This window comes from Eucalyptus grandis, chromosome 1, assembly GCF_016545825.1.
Source record: "Eucalyptus grandis isolate ANBG69807.140 chromosome 1, ASM1654582v1, whole genome shotgun sequence".
NCBI classification, from domain to species: Eukaryota; Viridiplantae; Streptophyta; class Magnoliopsida; order Myrtales; family Myrtaceae; genus Eucalyptus; species Eucalyptus grandis.
This window is the reverse complement of record NC_052612.1, coordinates 24,338,718-24,359,163: the sequence shown is the minus strand read 5'-3', so window position 1 is coordinate 24,359,163 and position 20,446 is coordinate 24,338,718. Positions and strand designations below refer to the sequence as shown.

At 40.3% G+C, this 20,446-nt stretch overlaps 1 protein-coding gene across 1 annotated transcript; it reads right to left on the bottom strand.

The window, feature by feature from the left end:
- Positions 1 to 5,480: 5,480 nt before the first annotated feature.
- LOC104455106 (histone H4) lies at positions 5,481 to 6,109 on the bottom strand. Its single transcript, XM_018873398.2, has one exon. The coding sequence runs from the start codon at positions 5,961 to 5,963 to the stop codon at positions 5,652 to 5,654; it is 312 nt and encodes a 103-aa protein (XP_018728943.2). The 5' UTR covers positions 5,964 to 6,109; the 3' UTR covers positions 5,481 to 5,651.
- Between the last annotated feature and the right edge of the window lie 14,337 nt (positions 6,110 to 20,446).

Sequence of the window (20,446 nt, the reverse complement as noted above, 5' to 3'; positions counted from 1 at the left end):
AGGTGTACTCAAAGTCAATATTGATGGGGCTTTTCAGGTTGCTGATACCAGAGGAGCTATAGCTTTCATTTGTAGAAATCATATGGGCGAATTGGTCGATGGATTTACCTCTCGAGTTACTGCTGCCTCCGCGTTGCAGGTTGAAGTTTCTACCCTCCTTTCGGCGCTGCACCATCTCCGGCGACTCGGCAAATCAATCGATCCGTTGATTGTGGAATCAGACTGCCTTGCAATGGTTGACGCAGTCGCAGATCCTCGGAAGACTCCATGGGAGGTTCGGTCCTTGTTTGATGAAGTGGCTGCTCTTCTCCCCTGTTTCTCTCGACTGCAGATTAGGTTTGTCCCTTGTATGGCCAACGCGGTCGCCGATTGGGCTGCAAAGGCCCAGTTGGGCGGGACTCTTCCTTTGTCTTGGCTCGCTTTTCCCCCTCCTATCTTATTAGATCTTCTTATTTTGGATGTAATGGACGCTGGTGGTAATGTTTCTATAAATTAATTGTAGTTTCCGTTCAAAAAAAAAAAAAAAACTGGTATGAGCTTTTACCCAAATGATACTAAATTCATCAATTACGATGTCACAAAATTAGAAAAGATATTTCTATTACAAAATTAGGTTAATATTATGAAAATTTTTGAATTGGCACACTTATAACAAATTTATCATAAATTAATTTTTTTGATTACAAAAAAATCAAATTTGTACATCTATGATAAATTTACTAATTGTTAATTTTCATTAAATTTTATAGTTAAATTATTGAGTTAGATGACACGTGACAATTGTTTGGTGTGGTTTAAGATTTTACCTTTGGAAAGTAAACTTGTAACATATGTATTGGTTTATGAGTTTTTTATGGTTAAAAAATTTGTTTGGAGTAATTTTGTTACAGCTGTACTAATTTGAGATTTTTTATGATTAAAATATAAATATATAGTAAATTTGTTAGAGATGTATTAGTTTGGAATTTTTTTGTAGTATTATAACTTCAACAATTTAGATAAGACGTGATGGAATTCGGCTATTTTATCTCAATGTGGCCCAACAAAGTCAAAGTACTCACGTGCCATTTCACCCTTTGACCTTTTGTTTTCTTGGGCAGATAATAATTCTTTATTTTGTCTCCTGAGAAATGCAGTGTACTTCATAAAATTGTAAAATGGCATGACTAGGGGCAAATTTCCACCTAAAAAAATTATGATGGATCGCAAATGTGGTGGCTCAATGGGCCGCCCTTACGTTTCTAGACCTATCGACCGAGCTGGCTAAGCCTTGGGCTCCTTTAATGGGCTCGATCTGGTCTGACCAATCTCGTTGAAAGATTTTTACCCTTTTTGGGTCATGGACATTCTTACAAAGAATGATTTGTTTGTTCATGCATTTTTACATCTAGCTAATTGGCAAGAATGTTCAAATGTAACAGCCACTGTGATCAATAACAGCAAATTAAAAGAGCATTATGTCACCACATTAGCAAATACTGCAACGAAGTTTAATGACAAAAAGAAAAGATTGAACGGAATAAATGTTTAGGGATTGAATTGAATGTTGGACAGTACTACATGGATAAAATTGAACAGAATAATAACTTGAGATTGAAGTAATTAAAATGTCCCTTCAATGCCGAGGGCTAGAGGATTTAGTTATTCTTTTTCATTCTTTTCTTTGCCCATAGGGGATTTATTAAGAATTTGCATGGATTTAGTTTAATGGGCTCGAATATATATCTTATGGCTTTACTAATACACCAGTCTTTGGATTACTGTAAGAATAAAAACATATAGTGAGTCACAAATTATTGAAGGAGTAAACGCTAAAATAAATTTTAATTGTTTGTCATGTGTTTTTTTAATTAAAACAGATTGTCATTCTCACATGAATTAAAAACTGCATAAGCATTTCTCTATATATTATGGGCTTCTATGTTTCGCTCATAGGGATCCGTCTAATTCAAGGTATGGGCATCACAGGGGCAAAAAATCAATCCAAACATCTAATAAAAAGAATTGGACCAGGATTAGAAATGGCTGTTCCTGAAACACAATGTTAGGGCTGACAATTTTCAACTACATGACACGATAAGTAGTCAAATAGATTTCATAAACAGGTTAACATGTTTAAGACATGAGAAAAAAATCATGTTTTATGCGAATTAACTCACAATAACCCTTTAAAATAATAATCGCAGTGTTTAAGTTAAGATGTTAGTATGTGTTTTTCTTTGACATGAGAGAATTGAATACGTCTTAACGTGTTTATTGTAATATTTAAAGACATTTTTATCCTGAATAATTTATAAAATATCACTTTGATTTATAAAATGGACTCAAGGCTTTCTCTTCATTTCTGTTAATGTTTTTCTATTCAAGTTTAACCCCCTCTCCCTTCGTCCCCGTACGTTTATTATAATATTTAAAGACATTTTTATCCTAAAGAATTTATAAAGTAACATTTTGATTTATATAATGGACTCACGGCTTTCCCTCCATGTTTTGTTAATGTTTCGCTATTCGAGTTCAACCCTTCTCCCTCCGTCCTTGTGTTCTATGTTGCTTAGATTGTTATTGTTGATTGTGATATCCAAGGCCAAATGATTGTTACTCAAAAGTGAATGTTGACGCATTGTTTTGGTCATTGATCTTAAGGGTAATATGTAATTTCGCTTAATTTTCGATTCTACACATTTACTAAACACATTTAAATAAACCATATTCATATCATATCCCTATTTCAACATGACACATGCCAAAGGCTAAACGTTAAAAACAGATCATATTGTAATGTTAGTACTCATTTGAGAATCCAATATGTTAAAATGGGTGAAGAGAAAACAATTTAAAGCCTCGACTTATTAATGCCTAAATGTCGGTTAAATATTAGAAAATTATGGACCAATTTAGCCCTTTCAAAAAAAATATTTTCACATCATCTAGGTATTAATATTATTTGCATCTACTAATTTTTACTTTGTATTTTATTTTCCCCTATTTTCGGATAAATAAAATTTTAACAAAAATGAAAGGGGGCTCGGGGGCTGGGTTTTCGTCCCAGCCCCTCTTTTCTCTTCTTCCCCGCGCACGGGCCCGGGCCGGTCTCGCCTAACTCAGGACCCCACGGCCCGGCCCTCTCCCTTCCCCTCCTTCTTCCTTGCGCTGCGCCTCACGCGCACGGAGAACAGCGACGCGCAGAAGACGGCGACGCCCGTGGAGCAACGCAGTGGCCGGCGGGAAACCAGGACGGGTGGGACGGCGGAGCAGGTGTCTTCAATGCTGCCGGACGAAGGGCATCGCGGGCAGGCCGGCGACGCGATGGAGGGCAGCTAGCCGTAGGCCCGGCCAGTGGCAAAACCGCCTGCTCCCACGTGCCGGCGGTGGCCATCCGCGCCTATAAAAGGGGAGGGAGGCCGATCGGTAGAGAGGGCGGTGGATGACAGAGATCTCGGGGGACGAGAGAGAGATCTGGGCGGTGGATGAGAGAAAAATTGGGGGAGCTCTTTGCGGCGAGATTTGGGAGAGAGATCGTGGAGGGGGTGAGATCTGAGGGAAAAGAGGGCGAGATCAGAGAGAGACCCGGGACCGAGCCCCGCCGCCGCGGGCACCGCTGTTCAGCCACCGACGACGCCGCCCGCTCGCGCCGCCACCAGCCCGAGTCGCTGCTGTTCGCGACCCACCGCCCGATCGAAAGACGACGGAAGTCGCCGCTCCATCCGTCTCCACGACCCAGCCGCTCGCTGATCTCAGCCGAACCTCGCGCCGTCGTCCCTGCTGCTGCCCGCCGCTTCGTCGTCGCGTCTGCCGATCCCACGACGATCGGCGCTGCTCGCTGCGGTTTGGCCGTGACCCGCTCGGCCGCCCCCATCGGCGCCGCGGAGAGGCGGGGAAGGGGAGAGGCGCGAGTCGGGTCAGAGCCGGGTCGGATGCAAGGATCCGATCGGGCCTTTAGCGTTCGGTTTTTTGGGCTGAGATGAATTAGGCCTGTTGGGCTCATTCTGCTCTCTTGGGCCAGACTTGGTTTTTGTTAGCATCTGGCTTTGACTAATTCTTCTTTTTCTTTTCAGGTGCTCCCGTCGGGACAGGCGAACCGGGCCCATTGGCCGGCTCAGCCCAGTCAAGGAGTCCAAAACAGTCTAAAAATTAGTTTTTGGTTAGTTTTCTCACAAATGCATGGAAAATCCTTGAAAAAAAAAATCATCAAACCTCATAATTTAAACAAGATTAGATATTAAAAGGATATTATCTAAAAGGATATTAATTGATTAACCGATGTAATCAATTGTTTAATTCTAATTTCTCTTGTTGCACGGGATTAAAATATTTTTCTAATATTTTACTTGGATTTCTAATCAACTCACCTTAAATCAATTAATAGCTACTTTTAAATGAAATTCACTTATAGATTAAAAACTCGAATTATAAGTCTTGTAAACTTAGATTATAAATCCTTGATTCTAATTTCTCTAATTACAACTCTTAAATGAAATCGTAAATTATTAATCGTGAATTGATGGATTTAGGAGAGCTAGACTAAGCCTAGACTTAGTAAACAATTAACCTCCGCACCAAGGGCTCCCAAAAGGGAAGTCGCTGCAGCCAAAGCAATCACAATATTCACAATATTCACAATATTCACCGGCTTCCACCTAGTTAAAATAATACATTGATTGGTTCCCCGAGGGCCAATTGCCAAATTCACAAGACCAAACTAGACTTAACCGGAAGCTGTCCCTATTCCCGAGGGAAGGGCAAACAATCGATGTCATCCGCAAATACAAGGACAAATCCAAAACATGCCAAACCCAATTGATCTTACTATGTATGTGTGCAAAGATTCAGTTTGGATGAATCAAGAAAGGGCGAATTTAGCTCGACGGCTACGGGCCAATTCAAGTGCCGAATACAGCTCTTTGCCAGGTCCAACGAAGCATTTCCGGATCACCCAACAAGCAGAAGAGCCGAGCAAAGGAAACAAAAAAGACAACTTCCAAAACCTCATATTCAAGTCCTGAAAACAAGAATGTCGGTTCTGCAGGTGACCATATCCAACAGAAAACACGCCACTGAAATTGCAACAATCAATCTATATGCTTATCAACCCCAATCTCATGTTTAAAGCTCGCTTCAACCTGCAACTAGTTTGATGTTTATAAATCACCGAAATGCTAAGGCTAACAGATTCAAGTTCAGCTGCAATTGAGACACAACTTCACCTATTAACAGAGCTACATGACTTGTGTCTGTACACATGACTTGTAAAACACAAGGACACGAGATTTGCCCGCCAATAACACCAAATAGAAGCACAGAGCTAGCAAGAGACTCCAGAAACTACGAACTTACAGAAATGTGAAAAAAGATAAGCCAATTCAATTTTGCCACTATTAATAATTTTAGCAGAGATGGGTAAACAATCATGAATGATGACCAGCAGAGTACGAACGATTTAAAATGGAAAGGACAATTGCCAAACGAATTCGACGAAGAAATTGACCACCGCGAACACTAACTTCTCATTAAATCAATCCAAGTATTCACATTACACGTGACTTCGATTCAAAACCAAATCAAAAGCCCTAACCCTAAAGCGCCATAACCATCCACAATGATACCCAACTCAACAACAGGCGCATCGAAGCGAAACGCCCCCCCAAACGCAATTAACCGCCGAAACCATAGAGAGTCCTGCCCTGCCTCTTGAGGGCGTAGACGACGTCCATGGCGGTGACGGTCTTGCGGCGGGCGTGCTCGGTGTACGTGACGGCGTCGCGGATGACGTTCTCGAGGAAGATCTTGAGGACGCCTCGCGTCTCCTCGTAGATGAGGCCGCTTATGCGCTTGACGCCGCCGCGGCGGGCCAGGCGGCGGATGGCCGGCTTGGTGATTCCCTGGATGTTGTCGCGGAGGACCTTCCTGTGCCGCTTCGCCCCTCCCTTGCCCAACCCCTTGCCTCCCTTCCCACGGCCAGACATGGTGGCGATCGGAGGTCGAAAGAGAGATGGTTTTTTCTTGGGGAATGGAGAGAGAGTATGTGGAGAGGGAGCTTTACGGGGAGGGAGGCACTCTGCGATGGCGGTGTGAAGACTACGGTGCTTCGAGGAAGGGAAACGTGAGCTGTTGGATCTGTTTGTCATCAGACGGCTAGAGGTTGTCGATCCGTGGCACTGCTGGGAATGGAGTTGATTGGGTCCGCTCCGCTTTTCAAGAATGCAGGATGAGTGACACGGCCACGCCGGGAAAATTTATTCGATTTCGAAAATTTAAAAAAAACATACCACGAGAAAAATGTTCAAATCAGATTATATGTTTTTACAAATTAGTTACTTCACAAATGGCATTTGTAACGAAAGCTTGTTTCGTTTAACTTTGGAGTAGAAAATCAAAAGTTTAGGCTCTATTTATTTTGCAAATGAATGATTTGAAAATATTTTTTTAAAAATGATTAATTATATTGCTTATAAAAATAAATAAATAAAAGATATTTTTACAGTCAGCAAGCTTATGAAGAACTTCTGTTTGTTGCCATTTGGGTTAATTGCTTGATCATAGGGGTAAACAAGCTTGCAAATCATCTAATTTACTTATGAAGAACTTCTGTTTGTCTTCGTTTAGAAACTATTAGTATTTGGGAAATATTAGACCAAAGGATAAGAGACACAAAATCATTCTATGGAAGAACTTCCCAAAGTAGGTGTCACACTAGAACTCCCGCATGCACGATAACCTTCCTTCTCTTTGGTCATTTAATTGCGACATCCCAAGAGGCGTCGTCAATTATACACAAACAAAAATAGAATTAACACCGTCCAATCATTCATATCAATAGGGATAGCATACAACACACCAATAACCACTTTTATATATGTGACATCCTCAATCTACGGAGCAAAATTAAAATGGTAATTGACAAACAACGGGAAAGTAAAGGATGGCTACCTTAGGATGAAAAATCATTTTTTTATTGGTAAATCGTAAATTTTTGGAAAAGTGAAAATAAGTTGCGAACAATGAGCCATGAGGGCCCAAGCTATGGGTGTGACGTCCTAGGTCATCACTTTAGACCCTCAACTATAATCTTTCATTATTGTTACGTACGCAGAAAAGTATATATTTTTAATATAAGGAAATTTCACTCAAGAACAATTTTCATAATGACATACTTCCATTTCATTTATCATAAGTAGGGATTACAAGAGGAAAACAAACATCTTATTAGTTATAGACGTATCAAAATACACATCAAGATGACCAAGACAAAACATTTGGGAGAGCCCAAAAAAGTACCTAACTCTTGGTAGTTTTCCTCATCCACTACATCCCTCTATAATACTATGCGCGCCTCTAAACTCCACACCTAACACATCACAACCTGATGGGGCTAAATAACCTCCCATTCACGTTGAGATATACGGATATAAAGCACATAGAAAAAAGGATTAGGGTATCTATCATCTATCCAAATAGTACAAACATAACGAGTTAAAACAAGGCTAGAATCTTGATCCTCAAAGTTCCTATATACGTCACCTACTCACATTGGCACATCCATAGCTAATGATTTGAGAGGAAAAATAGGTGAGCAACAATACCGGTAAAGGATAAAGCAGGACATTAAACCACAATATCTTAGTTTTGCTTATTAGTGAACATAGCTCAAATATAGTAAATGCTTATAAACATAGACTATATCAATTAGGGTAGCATATCGTACCAGGAACATCATGTGAACTAAAAACATGCTAAATTGAACAAAATGCATGAAAACCGCACCATAAGACACACGAATCCCATTCAAACATCACAAATCACACATGAACCAATTCATGCATCACATGGCATACAGCTACATAATCACACGCACTCACATGCCTTGTGGATTAATTTCAATGTGAGAACATTTCATATTAACCATCAAATCGAATTTAACATGAGACGTTGGCCGGATCCATTCAAGTCACTTCTGAGTTGTTGGCTGGACTTCCAGGGGATGCTGGCCCTAGGCATCTCCCTCCGAGGCATCCTAGGGTCCAAGGGTCGTTGACCTTGTGATTAAAACTGAGGTATCCCAGACCACACAGCTTGAGGCATACCCACTCCCTGAAGGCATCATCGGGATGCTGGCCGATGGAATATCACTTAATTTGATTCATTCACACATTTCACAACATCACCATCTTTCATTATGGCACACCTATAACACCTCAAACACACGCATATACCACCACTCAGCATACTCAATGTGCCAAGATCGCAATGCAACAACATGCACTAAATAGAATTGCTCTTCACACGACTTTCCAAGCCGATTTCACTTCACTTTGCACACATAATGAGCACTACCCATGTATAACCATCAAGCACAGGTTCTCAACAAGTTAAACTCATCCACAATCACAAAACATGCATTTTCTAGCAGGCGTAACATCAAAACAGCAACAAGACCACAACTAGCTCTCATCGGCAGAAACCGAGCCAACACGCACGACTCTATGATTAAAATTAGAAACTCAACCAAATAAGTTTAGAAAATTCTAAAATTTTAGTATATTGTAGAAAAATTTAAATTTTTTTTTTACGTAAAAAGCTCAACCCAATTCTTTCTAGAATAAGAGCAGAAAATCGCAAAATACAATTACCAAAACCGTTCCCGTATCCAGAAATCACATTTTTAAAACTAGCTTGGTTTGAAACTCAAAACTTAGTAATTTGCTCTAAAATTTGGATATGTTATACTTCAAGATGTAGTAAACAACTTTTATGAAGAACCATTTCCAAAATCGAACCACAAAACTTGATAAAAATTTGTTTAACACCAAAGGTCTCGGATTCCAGCACAAAGTAGGTTACCAATTTGCATGCAACGAACTATAAAAATTTATTCTTTAAATCCAAAAAATTCTGTATAAAATATATGTTGTAAAAAAAGATGCCTTGAATATTTTCCAAGAAGAAACTTTCCCCAAATTAACAACACATTTCAGTCCACAAGATAAAAAATCGCCGTAGGTCCAACAAAACAAATCTCAAGAAGAATCAACATTAGCTTCCAAAATCACGCCTCATGCAAGCTTAGCACCCAATACCTTCGAGAAAACTTACATGCAAGACTTCTCACATATTATAGAACACATGCAAGCTAAGATTATCCAAGGATTTAGCTCTTATAGTCGAGAATCCACTAAATCCAACTAATTCACCTTTAAGTGTTGAGAGGATGTCGAAGCTTAATACTTAGCTTCTTCCTTTACCTAGTTTAGGACACAAAAATGGCTTCCACGAGCTGGCTTAAAGATGCCCACTCCTCTACTTGCTGGTTCTACAGCAAGGAAACGAGAAGAAGAATGAGAGAGGGGGTGTCGGGCGAGTGAGGGGAAGAGGTTAGAAGAAGAAGAACCAAAGGGAAGGGAAAATGAAGGGAAATATGGGGAGAAATGATGGCATTCCTTGAGAATTTTCACTTGATGTAGCCATGCAAAGGAGAAGATTGGCTAGGGGGATTTAGGGCCATCATGAGGGCTAATTCGGCTGAATGGTAGCGGGAAGGGGAAAACTGAAACTTGAAAGGGGGTTTCAAGGTAGGTTTGTCTCATTTGCATGCAAATCCTAGGTTTGTCCTTTTCTATTTGGCTTACATGGCTTAAATAAATCTTAACTTAAACAAGAACAAAACTATTCCCTCTCTTAACCCAAGGAATTCAGCCATCACAAACATTGGGCACCTAATTAAGCCATTTTATTCCAAGATCTTCTAATAACATGAACCAAAACCTAATGAATTTGCTCATATCCTCAAGTCACCACTTCTTATGTCCAAGGATCTTATGTCCACCATTAATTTCATACTTCATAACAGCACCAATTAAACTACAAGGAACTACCATTGAACATCCAAAATCATTTTATTTTGTACAATATATTGGTTGATCAAAATCTTGGCATTTTTCCACCTCAACTGGGCCTTCCACACATGTCCAGCCCATTGGGCCCTATTCATGGCCCACCTTCCTCTCGCCAATCCATGTTTAGCCCAAAACAAGCCCCACTAGGCCTTCACATGTCCAACCCACGTGCAAAGCCCATTGGGTAATTCACCTAGCCCAATTCCATTTCTATCAACAAGTATTAGCTTGAATGAGAATTCTGGAACCAAATTTCAGGATATCACAACGAGCGGGCCCAATGGGCCTCACTCACACCCACCATGGGCTGCCATTAAGCCATCAAGTCCATATTAGTCTTTTGGGAGCATGCACATTAATATGCCCATGTGCATGAATAGTGAATTAGACTATAAATTGTGTTAATTCCTTTTTTGCCCATTTTAGAAGATGATTGGCCTAATGAGACAAAAATTGTGGGCATACTAAAGAAGTGGCGCCCGAATTGAAGAAAGGATGAGAGAGAAGAAGTCTAGCCTAGTTAAGTCTATCTAGTCAATTCTAGCATGTGAGAAATCTCTGCATTGAATGCCTTGCATAGAATATCTACATGGAGTCTTCTTGGCCATGCAATGACTTCCAAATGGGGGAATTAAGGGAATTTGTCCTTGAATCATTAATACTTGCACTCATTTCTCTCTCTCATTCTCTCATTTCTCTCATTCTCTTTCTCCCTAGCGCTCTCGGCTCACTCTCTCCCTCTCTTCCATTCTCTCAACCAAAACCCCCATCTCCTTCTCTCACTCTTTTGACTCATTCCCCCACTCATTTTCTCTCGATCCCTCACTTCGCCACCCTTGCCACCATTCATTGTGCTGTGTAGTCACTTGCCCCCTCACAGAGCAACCTCACGCGTGCCCCTGCCATGAGCTCTAATCGCCAAGCCGTTGTCCTCGCGCTTGCCATTACCGCCTCACTAAACCACCACTGTACCGTGCCATTCCCACTACTTACTATATCTTTGCCACCGTGAACTGTTATCACGTTACTATGCTGAACCACCGCTGCCATGAGGTATGCCTCACCCCACCGTCCCCACCATCCCCACTATTCGACACAGAGCCCTTCGCTACTGCCGTTGCCGCTACCATCACTCGCTGTCAAAGTCTAGATTCAAACTGTGAGTAACTTCCTAACTCTTGTTTAGGATTAGAGTTAGATTAAGGTTATGATTTTTAGATTATGTGATAAGCGGATTAGGGTGATAAACTATTATGATAAGTGATAAGTGATAGTGATAAGCTATCATGGATGGTGATATTGCCAGCGATAAATTATTATTATAGGTGATTAGTGTAAGCTATAAGCTATCATGGATGATAATAAGGTGCTAGTGATGAGCTATCATGACAGGTGATAAGTGAAGTGATAAGTTGTCATCAATTGCGATAAGTGCTTATTATATCTTAATTTGAATGTGATAAGTGCACTTTATATTGCAAATTTTAAATGTGACGATTACTTATTAAATCACAATTTTCAAATGGTAAGTGCTTATGAAATCCTCATTTTTAAAAATGATAAGGGGCCATAGTATCCTATTTTAATCAATGATGAGTTTTTGTAAAATGTTATTCTGAGTAGTGATATGCTAAGTTGATAATTGAAATTATGTGTGATGTTATATGTTATGAGATTGATGCATGGTTATTTTGGTAGATAAATAATCAATAAGTGATCACATGGGAGTATACAACATATGAACACTAAATACTCTTGCATTGGCTAATGAGAAATGTAAAAATTGGCTTGAGTGATTGATGTGCTCGTATGATCACATAATGATTCTAGGCTTGTATGATTACGAGGGACGACGCCTGATGGATTTTGAATGCCCCCATGTTAACGAGATGATGTTTGTGGTTGGATTTCGAAACGAAGCTCCTTAATTGGAATGTGGTCTTCAAGTGAGGTCGAGACGTTGCATGCCCAATGAGGCGGGACAATACCTGATTATATCAGAAGACCATCGATGTAAGTGTCTGTCGTGACCGAGAGCGATTATAATAAAATAGACTCGTGTGATGCATTGTGAATGGAAGTATTAATGTGCATGTCTGAATTATTAGTTATGATTATGATATGCTTGTCGGAATGGTATACTCACATGGTGATTAAGTATTCGATAATTAGACATTTTGATGAGGTGTCGTATGTTGAGTTGCACATTTCCTACTTATAGTTAATGCAAAGTAAAAGCTTTACTATTGATCCGCCCTTGATAAATAAGTTGCATGTTTAGAGCGTCTTTGAGGTGAAATACCTTCCTATGCAAGAACTAGGGAGTTTACTTACTGAGTATATCTCATTTGTTGTTGTTTAAATCTTTCAGTCCCTAAGCATGCCTAACTCGTTCCACATACATTTTAGGGTGTCGATGGGTGACCTCCTATCTAATTAAGGGGACCGACACAAGATACAAGAAGGTTGTGACCGCCATTTGGTAGATGATGAGCTACCTAACTTGGTGTCCCATGGGTTTATGGCTTGGTTCATTTGGATTAAAGGGGAGCTTTGAGGCCTTCTCTAGGGATTTGACGGATTGCTAGGTGGGGGGTTCGGGAGTGTTGCTTAGGACCTCATGGTCGTGGACCCCCCCAATGACGATGTCACTGACCCTGGAGGTAGACTTTGATCCAGAGTTGGATTATGAACTTGAGCCCTAGTACTATAACCTAAACATGTACTAGAATGCGTAGGGGATACCACCTTTTGAAGTCGCCCTCATAATATATATATGCTAGGCTAACCCCAACCCCCTTTTGACGAATTGGAAAGAATCCACTTCGTGGATGTGTATATGCTAAGCTTTTGGCATATTAAAATTAGTGTGTAAATGTTAATATATATGAAAGTGTGTTTTGATATGTTTTCTTTGCTATCCCTATTGATATGAAGGAATGGGTGGTGTTAATTCTACTTCCGCTTGCGTATAATCAAAAGATAAAATGGATGGGTTGGTGACGCCTTATGAGACGTCACAATTAAATGGCCAAAGAGAAGGAGGGCTTTCATGCGTCTGAGGGTTGGGATATGACAATGCATATTAATATTTATGCACTAGCTTTAACACACAAGAAACTTAGTATGTATACCTCCGCGAAGTAGATTCCTTCCAGTTTATCAAAAGGGGGTTGGGGTTAGCCTAGCTTCCCATAATATGAGGGGGACTTCAAAATAGTGGTATTCCATATGCATCTAGTATGCATTTAAGTTATAGTACCGGCTACAAAATGATGAGCCACAAGATGATGAGGTCCCTTATTGACCCAGACGGTCATGACGTAGCGCGTGTAACGCGCATCGGTCTCCCTTATCGCATACTTAGTGATCTCTTGGCTATGCTCTATGGGGAATCTAAATCGGATTTGGTGAAAAAGGCTTAGTAATTCTTAGGACTAGTAAACATTGAACAAACAACAATGAGATTAAACAAAATGAGTGAATTTCCTAGACCTCGTGTAGGGAAGCCGTTCATCTCAGAAATGCCCTAAACATACAATTGCCATAACACTTTCCATGCTCCTGATCCAATCATACAAATGCGCCATATAGTATAGTCATGCACCCATGCCATGCAATCACCTACACATGATCACAAATACATCTCATGCAATTTTCACACAACCATGTCCAAATTATTATGGCCACTTAGGACCCAGGGTCAACTTGAAGGTTCGCAATCATCCAGTGTAATCAGGCATCGTCTCGCCCTATCAAGCATGGATTGTCCTGTGTAAACGCATCATGACGGTATTCCTGTAAGGAGCTTCGATTTGAAATCCATTTGCGAACGGCATCCCATTGACTTGGGGGCATATGAACTTAATCAGGTATCGTCCTGCGTAAACCCATCAGGATGGGTTCACTATCTCGCGTAAATGCATCAGGGTCTTTAGGTGATCACATGTAGGGGTGTCAGAAAAACCCGACCCGACCCGAACCGACTTGACCCGAACATGACCCGAACACGAAACAAGTATTATACATGTTTCGGGTCTTGATATTGTTTAAGAGACAAATATAAAACAAGCAAACAATATGTGTTTAGGGTCGGGTAGGGTGGAAACATTGTTTCGACCCGAAACACAATAACCCCAAACCCAAATAAGCAAAGAAACATAAACACTAAACAAGAAACATGTATGTTTCTCGGCTCAGCCTTCTTCTCCGACGTTGCTCACGACCGCCGGAACCCTAGCCGCCGCCTAATCGCCAATCGTTGCCGTCCGTCGACGCGCTCCGCCTCGCCGTCGCCGTCGCCACCCCTCGTCTCAACGCCGGAACCCTAGCCGCCGCCGAATCTATCGATCTTTGCCGACGACGCCGAGGAGGAGGACGAGTCGGCTCTCGACCCCGAGCTCCGATACGGCTTCCGGTGGAATTTCAAGGTTCGCTTCTCCCCGTAGTCCTCGATTACGCTCTATAGGTTTGATCCGCTGCTTCTTGATTTCTGGGTTTTCGATTTTGTTTTGTATCCTGCGAGATGTCTGGTTTTCATGTTGAGCGAGTGCGGCAGGTTCTTGTTCGCCGAAATTTATAGCTAAAATGATTGATGGGTCTCTCTCGTCGTCTTCTTTAGCTTTGGATGATTTCGAAATGGGGTGAGTAGTCGGTGGAGTTGGATTTAGGAAGCTGAACAAGAATCGGAGAGTTGCCGTCGGATTTGTGTAATTGGTGTTTGCCAAGAAAGAAGAGATTCGGCGGCTTGACTTCGAGAGAGCGGCGGCTTGACTTCCGAGAGAGAAAGATTCTCTCTCGGAAGTCAAGCTGAACTTGGATGAACGATAGGGCTTTCGGACTAATGTGCGTATCAGAAAAATTAGGCGCATCGTCGTCCGCTCTCCATGTTCTCTCACGCGGCTTATGTTTCTTAGATTTCATCTTGATGTACACTACTTGTTGTTTCAATATAAACAAGGGCATTTCTCATTACATTGTGAGGTGCGTAGTTTAGTTTTAAATTGCCTGGTGCTTTGTTCTGTTCATCCAAGTTTTTGCTGTCTTCATGATGGCCACTTCTGCAGCAGCTTAAAGAGACAACGTGTGCGTTTAACTCTGTAAAACCAATCGAAGAGCATTTATCCATCCACAAGAATTTTCTGAACCAGGACTTTCGCCGCTTTAGTTTGGAGGGATTGTTGTTTGCTCTGTGTTCCCAAGGGTTTCATAGTTTATCATCCTTGTTTTTACGGGGTAGGAGTCCATTGCATTAGGAGTCAATTAGTTCGGTCCATCGTTCATCCGAGTTTATAGTAAGAGGATGTATGTTGATCAGATTTACTTTGTTTGGAAGAACAGAATGTTAACTAGGCCTCCTCCTCATGGGTCGAAGGAGATCGACTATTAGTTTTGTCCTCCCTTTTTGGCATGTTTGGTACATTGAAAACAGATGTTTTCTTTTCCAGGTTCAAAGTGATCATTTCGAGGAGTTTTTCGCCCCTGAATTAGACAAACATGGTTATGAAGCTTTATACAAGAAAAAAACGATCGAGGTTACTCATGGACTTCTCTTTTTATGTTGTCTTAGGTTTCACATCATTTTATTTATTTATATGTCCATTGTCTGCAGGTTTATGGTGGGAATATCAATACAATAGATGGCTGTGTTAAAGGCTTCAATGTGTCTATGCGAGTTGAATTTATCAAAGCAAAGACAAAGTCCTTGACGAAGCATTGGTTCCAAGCACCGAGAAGAAAGCTGCTTTAAATCGATTAGTCAAGCTAAACAGAAATATGGGGACTTTTCTTCATGTCACCATTACATATGCAGCCTCAAATTTTCGAGCTTTTTAAAGGATTTAACCAACCCCAGAAAAAAAAAAAGAAAAAAAAAGAGGAAACCCAGCGACTCGACCCTACCCGACCCGAACCGACTCGAAACACATTAGACCATCTAATGTGTTTCGGGTCGGTTCGGGCTCGGGTCACAAAGTGTGTGACCATTGTGTTTCGGGTCGGGTCGGGTAACAACAAGACCCGACCCGACCCGACCCATTGACACCCCTAATCACATGGGCATACCATTACACAATTTATTTTATATCTTCCTCATTAACCAATGTGATGCCTACGCAATACGCAACGATTTATGCCATATGCCATCATGTCACCTGCATGTGTCATATTATGTCATTGAAAAGTGCCACCCAACTTTACAAGTCCGTGCCATATAAGTCACTCATCAAAGTAGGATAAGTCATTGCAATTGAACATAATTCGTTGAATTCACTTATCACAAGAATAAATCTATTAGGAAAGGCAATTTAGGATGTCGATGTGTACGACCAGAGAACTCACCCATGGATTGACAATTTGATCATAAGGATCCAGGAATGGTTATATGTCATTTCGACAATTGTATATAATCGAATTACAGGTGATTCCAAATGATCATGTACTTCGGAACGAGTGGCCGTCCTCTCAAGATTATATGGCGAACGACCCTAAAGGGCAACGCTCGAATGTTTGGCTAAGTGAAGTAGGGCTAGAAATTGGATGGCTAATTGGCCACTTTTCTTGTAAATTTCGACCACAAGGGCCCAAATATGTGGAAATTGTTGTTTTGTCCTTTAAGGCCTAAGATGAGAAGACCCCATGAAATCAACCATCAAGACAATAAGGCTATTTTGGGCTTTGCACAATTAAGCCCATGTGCATGGATAATAAAGTGGCTTAGTGCAATTAGTATTTTACCCCTTCTAGATGCCTAAGCCTAATAAAAAAAAAACGTTGTGCATAAAGGAAGATGGGGCCGCCCAAGGGAGGAGGAAGAGAGAGAAGATGGCATCATCCCTAGCCTACTCATCTAGCTAAGCCCACTTGTTCTATTTCTAACTTAACCATGATGGTTATATTAAATGGAATTTAGAGAGGATGTTGCGCAAGAAATAATCTTGGCCATCCATTCAAAACTTGGGGTGCAAGAACACATCTTAGCCAGCAAATGGCTTGGCCATGAGCTTACATCACTCTCTCTCCCTTTAATCTCATTTAGCGCCCCTTTTCTCTTAATAGAACAAGGAAGAACCCAAAGGTAAGGATATTGTGTGCTATGAATGCAAGAAACTCTAACACCAAAAATCCGAATGTCGATCCACCAAGAAGAAGAAAGGGACATTCGAGAAAAAGAAAAAGGCGTTGAAAGCCGAAACATGAAGTGACACTAAATGTGAGTCACGTGATGAAGAAGAAGCAAATCTTTGTCCAATGGCTGACTCCTAAATAGAAGAAGATGACGTAAAAGATTTTGAACTGTTTTAGAATGAAATTGCAAGATTTTTTAATGAAAAAGGTAAGTAGACATGCACAAATGTGGACAAATCACAAACTTTCAATAGAAACAGGTATGGTAACATCTACTTACTTAATATCAACTTTGAGGAATCATAATGTGGACAAATCACAAACTTTCACTAGAAACATGTATGAACGCATGATTGAAGCCATGTAAGAGGAATTACATCCGTTCAAAGTCAATGGGTATTCAGAACAAAACTTGAGAAAATAGGTAATGTTGTATATATCAAGACAAGACTAGTCGTTAAAGGATACCAATGAAACTTATGCCCCTATTGCTAGATTAAAACCTATACGTTTATTACTAACTTATGCCTGTTTTCATGATTTCATATATATCAAATGGATATCAAAAGTGCATTTTTGAATGGTTATATCAAATAAATGGTGTACGCTATGCAACCACCAGGTTTGAATGAAACAGGAAGATCTGGTGATGTTTATTGTCTCAAGATGGCTTTCTATGGACTAAAGCAGCACTGAGAGTTTGGTATGAAATATAAAGTAATTTTTTGATAGATAATGAATTCGAAAATTGTAAGGTAGACACCACCCTCTTTATCAAGAAGAAAGGTAAAGATTTGCTCATCGTTCAAATATTCGTTGATCATATACATGTTGGAGCCTAATTGGCAAAGTAAATTTCATTATTTGACTCCAACTCAAGCAATCTCCTAGGGGTACATTTATACACAAGAGAAGTATGCAATAGAAATACTTAAGCAATTTGGTCTAGAAGTATGGAAGAGAATTGAGACACAAATGTCATGCTCTATCTAATTGAATAGAGAGGAGTATGATTGGTCACTCCTGAAGTTTGTCGTCCCTAAACTATATAGGAGTATGATAAGTTCACTTATATATCTAAAGCATCTAGACTTGATATTTTATTTAGCACTTATTTATGTGCTCAACTCCAATCAAATCCAAAAGAATACTTAGATACATTTGATCCGCTCAATAATTAAGCATATGGTATCCTAAAAGTACAAACTTTATGTCACTTGGATACTTGGATGCTAACTTTGTGGGTTGTAAAGTGAACAAAAAAACTATATCCTGTAGTTGTCAACTGCTAGGAAACTTGCTAATACCTTAGTTTCCGAAGAAACAAAATTCTGTTACTATCTTAACTACTAAGGCTGAATATATTGCCCTCGAAAGCTATTGCACTAAACATATTTAGGTGAAGCGACAATTAAGCGATTTTGGAAAAGATGTATAATGTATGCCCATCTTTACTCACAAATTGACTACCAATCTAATCGATAGAATTCAAATGCGAAATTACTATGAATAAGAAAATTACCGTTAATGAAACAATGGGTTACTATTCACTTTTTCACACACTACTATTACTTACCCTCTCAAATTGTCATTCAAACTCATGGCACCCACCCTCTTCCAAAGTAGTAAGGAAATCATTACGTACCACTGGCTGATTGTCCAAAAACTCTAAAGAGGAGATCACCCAACATGAAGAATTGTTGGAAGCCACTTAAAGTAAGAGTGTGGCTTAAGCTGATAGGTGCTATACCACCTATGGCACCACTGGTTATAACCGCTCTATTACCATTAACTCCCACCTAAACATTTCCAAGAGATCTATTGAAAAGCTTAGCCGCTCTCATGAAAAGCCATGGATCGGAGTTAGAGAAACTCCTCAAGTTCGAAGCCACAAGATTGGAAACCGTATAGCTTGAACAAACATTGATTGCTCAAGAAAAACTAGCCACTGAACCAACGTATTCAGTTGCTCAGCTATCTCAGCTGCCCCAACACTCATCTTAAAAACCCTCAACCAAAAAGGGAGGTACTTTAGAACCTACTGATCCTAATGAAAAAGGAAAACAAAATGTCGAAGAGATAGAAATCAACCTTGAGCCAATTACGTCACAGCCCGAAGGAAGCGAAGCCATAAAAGAAACAGGAGAGGCCCCGAGAAACAAGTGTCATGAAGATGACAATGACTAGTTATTTTGAAATTTCGAACCCACTAATGGTGTTGGAATTCGAGTCGGCGGAAGACGACTTACTTGATTCCAATGCGCAAATAGCAAATAGCCCCAGAACGAACGTTGAATTGCCGATGAAACAAGAACAACACTTCCTCACGTTAGTCTGGATGCAATCACAAGGAAAACACCCGATTTCCACGGCGTAAATGTCGATTGTTCTTGCAAAAGTGAAATGGAATGCCTTCGATGGAAAGGGAAGAGAAAGGAGTGTACGTTCTCTCTAAACGTACTTTCTACCAACAACAACCACCAACGGTTGTCTTCTAAGAGGTTTTTATACCTCTCACTTCATACCCTTTCAATAATGTCTTGCACCTCATCATGGACGTACCTTTTTAATTACAACATCTCCTACACGGACATGATGGGCTTGATAGCTCTCTATCAAGAATATAAGGCATTCAACATTCATCAACTTTACAAAACAATTCATACTGGCAAATAAGCCGTGCGACCAGTGAGTACACCTGCACTTGGGAGCTCTAATTATGCATATGTTAGGGATGACATAGTGGCTACAACCCCGAAAAGAAATAAACAATCGATGTCTCACAGTGCCCCAGACATATTTTGCTACATCAGTCCAAGTATACCTATCCCTTAAAGGCTATACTTGACTATTCTAAAAAAACACCATGTATTTACAATTACATCCGTAACCACATAGGGCGATATAATTGGTCGACCAGTAAATACATGTGATAGATGTAAAACAACAACAGTCTTCTTTCGCACTCATGTCTCTTTCAATTTCAGAACAATTGCTTTCCTAGACACATCCCATGGGCCATATCTATTCATGACTGCCCGTAATATGCTAAAGTAGCAACATTGATCTTTCACTTCGAGAACATAGTCATAAATAACATAGGGCACAAAATTGAGGTAAATTATAAATTACCTCAAGGACTCACACGATGAGTAAATAGGGATAATTTTACTTACCTTTCCTTGTCGGTCGTACAATGCACATGTAGTATAAATTACATGTTATAGTGGATTACTCTTTCTATAAGAGTATATGTCATTTATCAAATATATCAACCATACAGATCTTAGCCAAAACATAGTCACATGCTTCTCACATACTCATGTTTAGCTCGAGTGCTATATCAACTCGCTTTCTATAGCGCCCAATTAAGTACTTGCATCCGGCATCTTACATGCATACATGATTATGGGACTATCATGTTCGGTCTT

Coding starts and splice junctions, on each gene's coding strand:
- LOC104455106 (XM_018873398.2), bottom strand. CDS start 5,963: ATGTCTGGCCGTGGGAAGGGAGGCAAGGGGTTGGGCAAGGGAGGGGCG.